The 7,879-nt window shown below is 41.5% G+C and overlaps 1 protein-coding gene across 3 annotated transcripts; it reads right to left on the bottom strand.

Moving 5' to 3' along the window:
- Positions 1 to 829: 829 nt before the first annotated feature.
- On the bottom strand, positions 830 to 7,879 carry znf740b (zinc finger protein 740b). Of its 3 annotated transcripts, XM_066671563.1 has the most exons (7): positions 7,747 to 7,879; positions 6,013 to 6,161; positions 5,413 to 5,649; positions 5,060 to 5,194; positions 4,849 to 4,978; positions 3,993 to 4,111; positions 830 to 3,033 (listed from the first exon to the last, which is right to left on the bottom strand). In XM_066671563.1, exons 2-7 carry the CDS (start codon positions 6,055 to 6,057, stop codon positions 2,857 to 2,859), a joined length of 843 nt encoding a protein of 280 aa, XP_066527660.1. In that variant the 5' UTR covers positions 6,058 to 6,161; positions 7,747 to 7,879; the 3' UTR covers positions 830 to 2,856. The 3 variants fall into 3 exon arrangements, with proteins under 3 accessions (XP_066527660.1, XP_066527659.1, XP_066527662.1); XM_066671562.1 differs by having other exon boundaries at positions 4,849 to 5,194; XM_066671565.1 differs by lacking the exon at positions 6,013 to 6,161 and having other exon boundaries at positions 4,849 to 5,194; positions 7,747 to 7,828.

Raw genomic sequence — 7,879 nt, 5'->3', positions numbered from 1 at the left:
ACTTTTATGCAAATAAATTGTTGCTGGCCACGCCCCACCATTCCATATTTATGCAGGTGAGGGGCGATGATATTGTAGTTCTTATTGTGACGTCACAGTAAGAGAGCCACCCAAACGGCTCATAGGATAATGATTCCTGACACCAAGATCTTTCAACTGATTCACAGAAAGCCAATGGATGGTGTGTTTTTTTCACACTTCGAGTGTTTATAGTAGCAGTAGAGACCCAATGGAAATACAAAAGCATGCAAAATCTGAGTTTTGCATATGTCCCCTTTAATTCACTGGTGCTAAAATGTTTCAAGATGGTGTTTTTATTTATTTATTTTGCTGGTGTAATCTAGGAGCTCCAACGTGTACGCTTATCTCAAAACAAAAATGCTGGGGAAGTTATATGTAACGCTTACCATGCTCCGAAAAACTGGGAGATAAAGACATGACTTCACTCGTCGTGTGGTGCCCTCCTTCGGCTCGTGCAGCCTTGAAACAACCTCATTACCCTCACGTTATTATGAACAACACTGGACCCTAAGACGCTTCTCACGGCCACCAGCGTGGGTCAGCTGGGCGTGTCGTAAACCCGGTAATAGGCAACAAATCAAAGCAGACTCATGACACCCTTTTTAGAGGTTAAAAAGCCACACGTTTACAGACGGCGCTTTTGACACTATTAGACTTTGCCACCAGAATCAGTCGCAGTGTGCCACCTGCTGGCAGCACACAGTACAACATAATACCAGCACACAACCAACAGAATAGCAGAGGCCTAGAAAACGCCTAAGAAACAGAAACAAAAGGAAGCATTCTTGGAAAAGAAAATTTATTGGTGTTTGAGGCCCTATATTTCCATCTACTACATGTCTATCTGGGTAAGAAAGAGTTTAGTGTGCATGATTGACCGTAATAAAAGATAAAAAAAAAAACATTAATAATGGTTTCAAAAATACTTTCATCTTTCTCCTCTTAAAAATCACAATACAGTATACGTTTTGAGCATCTGAACTTCATGCAAACCTACATCATACAAAAGAGGGTGGCGGGGCTATGGAGACTACTAGTTTAAAACACCTGCAGCAATCTAAAACTATTACTACAGAACATGTCTGGGGAAAAGGCAGAAATAACAAAAATATATTAACTTATAATTCAGCAGATGACAACTGCATGTAGTCTGTGTTCAGAGATCAATGTCTGTAACTGGTTTACATAAAGAACAATGACCTTTTAGGGCAGAAAGTGTTAAAATTGACAACAACGTTTGGCCCAAATCGATCAAGTGTTAACAGTACTTAAGACACAGTGTAGTAATTTGCGGATGATCCATTCCCAAGCTTGATCTGTTCGGTAAGACAAGCTGTATCTATAAAGAACGTAAGACCTGCCCCTCAGACAACTGGTAGACAGAGCAGTTGGGCTGTTTGTGTGTTTCTGTGTAAGTGTGTGTGGTCTTACAACTGTATTAACATCAGCAAAAGTTTAAAATGTAGGTCATATCCGATTCATCTTCTGCCACAGTCTCACAGGCTGGGTCTGATCTCATAACAAGTTATTATACAAATCGTGTGCTAAACATGAAGACTGATAACGAACTCTGAACTATTCTAACGCTTTGGAAAGCAAGATAAAAAAGCACTCAACAACACTGTGCGAGAGAAAACAATGCTGTTGGTACCCAATGCGTGTAACACAACTGAGAACGGTTTAATAACAGGGATAAAATAATGCGTGGAAAAGATCTAATTGCAAGTTTAATGACCAGTGTTGCCACTGTGATTTAAATTGCAATTATCAGGATCCAGGCCTGGTTTTACACTGAACGTGGAGGGCCAAGGTGTCATGAACATGGCATAGTGCCTGGCTTTTTCTGATTGGTCTAACTCTGATATATAAACCAATGCTATAACTGAAATTGAAGTTCTTTAAAACTAAAAATGGCACACTTTCAAATTGTGATTTCTTCTGTATTCACTGTGATCGTCCTGATCTGGGCTGTTGTGGGTCTGGTTGTTGAAGTCCTCTTTAAAACAAGTGTTTATTATATTTGGTATATAGTAAAAATACATTTGACCTCTTTCAGGGAAAAAACGACTGCATTTTCCTAGCTTATTTTGGTTGCAATTTTGTTGAGAACCAATATTTTAACAACTTCTGGCCCCGGAAGACTACATCTGCAGTTGCTGTATATGAATGCAAACCTCTTAGCACTCGCACCGGGAAAAGCCTATTATTCTAAATCTGGCATGGAATCATTCAAATGAACAGAAAGGAAAGTTGTTGTATTAATCAGTTTCACACTCGTTAGCACCTCTTGTGATAATCACTGCTTATCCTTTTGTGTGCCATTAACGTCGAAGCAGACTTTTAATTTATGATTTCAAGGCCACATGTGATGGTGGCTGGAGCCCCAGGAACTGTTCACAGATCCTTGCATCAATACGACACGTTTAACTGGCTCATGAATCTGTCAACCAAACCCTATCCTGCCACTGGAACTATCGAAGGAAGTAGTAGTAATAACTCCAACTCGCTGATCTTCTACTTGCTAACTGAATTCATTATTGCCTGTGCAGTATAACAAACTACTCCAACCCTGCCAGGGTCAGTCTCTTCTACTTTAAAAGAACAATATAAAACTTGATTCCCCTCCGCACAAGTCAAATCAGTACAAAATAAAAACGCTTCCACCATCTGTGGCTGAAAATTGACCTGGCTGGAGTGGAGCTAGAGATGGAGTCTTTTGTCAGAGGCTCCAGGATCAGTCTGGCACAGTAGAGCGCCCCCCTGGTGGTTTTTATTGAGTCCACACTTCTCCCACTGAGCTGGCTGACCACAGACTTTCACAGGCTCACAGAGCTGTCACACAGCCAGCCGGCTGTTGCTGCTGTTGGCCTGTAGTGGGCTCCAGGATGCCGTGTGCTGTGGAGGGTCCTGTGAGTATGAGCGACCCTCACAGCACGACTGGTTCTCTTCTTTAGCAATGCCCACGGCACACAGCCGTCGGTGCCGCAAAAGTCGGTCCGTCCTGGAGAAGTTCTGAAAGAAGAGAGAAAGAACGAGAGAGCTAACTCCTCTGTTTATACCACTGTCCAAAACAAACATACAAACAAACAAACAAGCAGAAATAGACAGTGTTAGACAGCCACTAGCTGATCAAATAATAATAATCTAAATAAATTATCCATCTGCTAACTAGGGTATCTTTACTAATAGTACATTCAAAGCAGAAATACCAGGGGGCTCCCGAGTGCCACAGTGGCCCAAGTGCTGGCTCAGTAGTCAGGAGATCATGAGGTAGAGGTTTTAGCAATATCCTTGGTGCATTAATCCGTCTGGTGGCATTGCATTTGTAGCAGCTCCAAAAAGAAGCAGCGGGTTGGCAAAATGTTTTTTTTTTAATTATTTATTTATCGGTGTGAGCATGTGTTCACCCCCACCCTCCCAGGGCTAGTGGCATTGTATGTGGGTGTGGGTCACTAACTGACAAGTGGAATTAGCGACAACTCATAATTAATTAGAAACTTCAGCAAGAACCAAAGGATAAATTTAATAACCAGAAAAAGCAGTAATTCACTTGTTACAACAACAACCTAAAATATGAAAGTAGCACATGTAAGTAGCACATAATACTGTCTACATTAAAAAACGTAGACAATAAAACTATCACTTCTAGTAGTCCCAAAAAGTAGCCCACTGACACAATATTGTGATTTTATTGTTGGTGTTTGGCAGTTAAGGATGTTTTACCTAAATTGGATTGGTTTTAATAACATTAATGTACTTTAAGTGTGCACTGCATGGCTATATAATGAATGAAACACTACGACTGGGGACATTTTATATCACTGTCAGTGTTCAGGACTGGGTCTGGAAACTTTATTGGCACATCCCATTCCTTTGATGATACGAGTTATTACATTCATTTTTCTCAAAGTATTTCAGGACATTCTTTGTGTGTGGGTGTGTGTGTGTGGGTGTGTGTGTGTATTTCTGACCTGCTGACAGCGGTCACACTGATAAGGCTTCTCTCCACTGTGTACACGTTTGTGTCTCTCCAGGTGATAACGCTGAATAAACCGCATGTCGCACATATCACACCCAAAAGGCTTCTCTCCTATAAACCAAACAACTACAGTCATGCAACGTGGTGGTAGTATATATATATTTTTTGTATTTCACTTGTTTAATTGACCTCTGTAAAAATTGTATCATATTTTAGGACATATTTAAACAAAAACATGGAAAATTCTCAACTCTTCCGAAATGTTCAAGCACCACTGAATGACAGCAGTTTTAAAGGAACACTACGCTTAAAATTCATTCATTCATTATATGTAACCCTTATCCAGTTCAGGGTCACGGTGGGTCCAGAGTCTACCTGGAATCATTGGGCGCAAGGCAGGAATACACCCTGGAGGGGGCGCCAGTCCTTCACAGGGCACTACAAACACTCACACCTCCGGACACTTTTGAGTCGCCAATCCACCTACCAACGTGTGTTTTTGGACTGTGGGAGGAAACCAGAGCACCTGGAGGAAACCCACACAGACACAGGGAGAACACACCACTCTCCTCACAGACAGTCACCCGGAGCAGGACTTCAATCCACAACCTCCAGGTCCCTGGAGCTGTGTGTCTGCAACACTACCTGCTGCACCACCGTGCCGCCTTACACTTTAAAATCATTGATAGTTGTAACAAGAAAAATAGAGCCCCTGTTTACAACTCTGGGCTCAGGACTGCAGAAACTGCACTATGTAACAATTGCCCAAGCAATAGATGACATTTGGCAGAGGCAGCATTCAAGCAGGTTTCAATACAAAATAGACCTGTACATTTTTAAAAGCACACCTGTATGTGTGAGAATATGCCGTTTGAGATGGTAACTACTCCGAAACGCCCCATAGCATTGCTCACATATGAAGTTCTTCTGGACTTGGGAGTTGAGGGAGCTGTCATCACTGGGATCAGGCATCTCCACCTGTGTAGACACAAACACATTACATATATGCGCTCCATAAAAATTCATGCTAAGAAACCAGCAAGCAGTCGGGTTACTTGCCTGTGCTTTTTCTCTCACTTTGGTAGGTGTTCCAGTTTTTCTGTTCTTCTTCTTTGGCTGATGGTTCTGGCTGGACTGCATGTCCTTCTCTTCCAACAGCCTGGAAGAGTGGAACTCACCATCCTTATTAATGAGCTGCAAGCACAGTCAAATTAATCTATTAGCCACTGCTTGCTTCATATCTTGGGATGAAAGGATCTCACGTTGTTTCCTCAAATGTATAATTCCATTTTGATTCATATTTTCATGTTTTTTTTTCTTTGCATTTTAATTGAATAATATCAGGATTCATAATAACATCATGACGCAATGAGTAACAGTTGAAAAACACTTGTCCATAGGGCCATGCTTACCATTGGTGAGCAGCTGACTCCAGAGGGCAGGACCATGTGGCTGTGGTGGCTGTGTGCATCCTGGTTGTGGTTCTGATTGTGGTTATGGTTCTGGTTGTGGTTATGCCCGTGGCTGTGGCTATGGCTGTCTCTCTGACCCTGTCCTAGAGATGAGGCCATCTTTTTATGGCTGGGTGTGGAATTGGCCTGCATCAAAGCCATACTGGAGAGCACTGCCTCACAGCCCAGCAACCCAGCCTGCAAACACAAGTGTAAAGATAATCTAAACTGGTTCCTTTCCTAATTTCTTTTTTTTCCCCCCACTGACCACTTTGCATATATCCGGCTGAAATGAACTGAACTGCAATTTAACTAATTTGACTTCACTGCCTTCAATTCCAGTCGAATACTGGTTAATTCACAGGTTAATGGAGACTTTGAGAATGAACTCAGAGGTCACAAAAAGGTTTAGGCGTGGATGTGAACCTAAAGAAAGATTATGACACCACAGGATTGACAGTGGAGGCAAACAAATAAACAAAAAAAAATAAGCTCTGAACGCAAAGATATGAAACTGAAACAGCTGAAAATGCAAACAAGGGGGAAAACAAAAACACTGACCCATTTCATGTGCTCTCGGACTGAGTTGCTGGAAAGATGTGACATCGCAGGGATGAGATTGTGTGCGTGTGTTGGGGGAGAGATAGCTTCGCACTGGGCAGAGAGAATGAACAGATACCACACAAGCCACAACCATCAGGAGCGTAAGCCTAAAAACAGAGGGGGGTGGGTGATGTAAGGAAAAGAAAATATCCATCCACCCATATTTGGCCTGGAAGCCCCAGCCTTAGAACGCAAATCAAAACGTGTACATGCTTTTCCTTTACTTTCTCTCAAAGTCATCCTCAGATTTAGGTCTGAGGACACATGATCTTAAAGCGGGATGACAAATTAACAACAGTGTGCTCATCATTTAACATTTGATGCCTCAGTGCATTCCCTTTTAAAATTTAAAGTGACTCAACCATGCATATTTCAGAACTGGAATTAAATTGTATAATTGGTATTTTGATGATTCGAATTCTTTAATTTAGGCTAGGCTAACTGATTACATGGCGTCCTGTTATTTGTCAGTTGAATTTGACAAAATTTGCACTCATATCCTCAGAGCAAGCATCTTCAAAGACGTTTCTGGTTCCAAAATACAGGACTACACGGACAAGATGAGGCAGATCCTGGATCAGTCTTTTGACTCTGAGATTCCCTGATACATTTTAGGCTTGAATTCTTCACAGACATGGTGTGTTGTAAGGAAAGAAAGCAATGAGGAAAGCCAAAGTTAACAGCAGCCATTCAACACCAGTCTAACAGTGCAAAACTAACAACATGAGGCATGAACTGAACACGTCAGATAAGACTGAATGAAGAGCACTGTATGAGAAGAGCAATGAAATGAATTTAGGTGATTACAATTGGTAAGCATCAGTAAAAGTGCTTCTGTTAACCACAAACCCCCCAAAAAACCACACAGATACAGCATACAACAGCCGACACACCCCCACACTTATACTGAGTGTTTTAGTCCGAGCTGAGGTACAATAATTAGAAGCCAATCATAACAGAGCTTGTTTATGATAAAAGAAGCCGCATTGGTCAATATTAGCTAGGAGCGTCCTCTGGCAGCAAGATAGGTGAACTACAATAACACAGACAGGCACTTTGTGAAACGGTCTTGTGCACCTTTAAAGGCAAAGCATGTTTGATTCTAAGGAATAAAGAGGGGTCAAATTAATACGAAGTAGGACGTTTTTGTGAATATAAAACATATTATAAGTGTGACTCAATAAGGAATGTAAGGATTTAAAACATTAAAAAAAGATCAAAAGAATTGGTTATTCTAATTATTACTATTACCAGTATTAATATCTAATTTAAAACAGATTTCTGATAGACCAGAAAAAGTCATAAACGCTCTAATCTCAGAATAAAGGAGACGATACCGAATTTGATTTACTTCTCATTCCAATTCTCCGCTCCACCTTAAATGCGGCAGCAGCTACATGAGAATGCAACCGATGCCAGAATGTGGCCGTTGCAGCATTTAAGGTGGAACTTAGAATTCGAATGAGAAATCCAACCCTGTCTGTAGCTGGACGTATTTAAAGTAATTTAAAAGTGTTATGGACGCTCGTTGGCCTGATGCTAAGCTAAACTCCATTCACCATCTTTCAACAAACACAGGGCGGTGTGTGAGCTTCATTTCAGAGCGTCACATTAAATTGCACTGTTCATACTCTTCATAATCAATAGCTTGGTTCTGTGCGGTGTTATAAAGATGTTATCTGTTCGATTTACCGTCTCTTTCTGCCAGATTTTCTCTCGTCCGACTTCCCAGTTATTTGTCTTTCTCTCTCTCCAGTTTACAAACACAGGAAACGCTAGCGGAGGTGCTCACAGGGGAGAGCCGAGCACGTGACCAAAGGAGAGC

Source organism: Hoplias malabaricus, chromosome 5 (genome assembly GCF_029633855.1).
Source record: "Hoplias malabaricus isolate fHopMal1 chromosome 5, fHopMal1.hap1, whole genome shotgun sequence".
Lineage (NCBI taxonomy): Eukaryota > Metazoa > Chordata > Actinopteri > Characiformes > Erythrinidae > Hoplias > Hoplias malabaricus.
The sequence above is the reverse complement of the archived record's forward strand: the minus strand, read 5'-3'. Positions and strand labels throughout refer to the sequence as shown.

Excerpts from the sequence above, each read along its gene's own strand:
- znf740b (XM_066671562.1), bottom strand. The coding sequence starts at position 6,057 with ATGTCACATCTTTCCAGCAACTCAGTCCGAGAGCACATGAAATGG. Across the intron at positions 5,195-5,412 it reads GAGTCAGCTGCTCACCAATG|CTCATTAATAAGGATGGTGA; the intron begins GTAAGCATGGCC and ends CTGTGCTTGCAG. Across the intron at positions 3,034-3,992 it reads AGTGTGACCGCTGTCAGCAG|AACTTCTCCAGGACGGACCG; the intron begins GTCAGAAATACA and ends CTCTTCTTTCAG.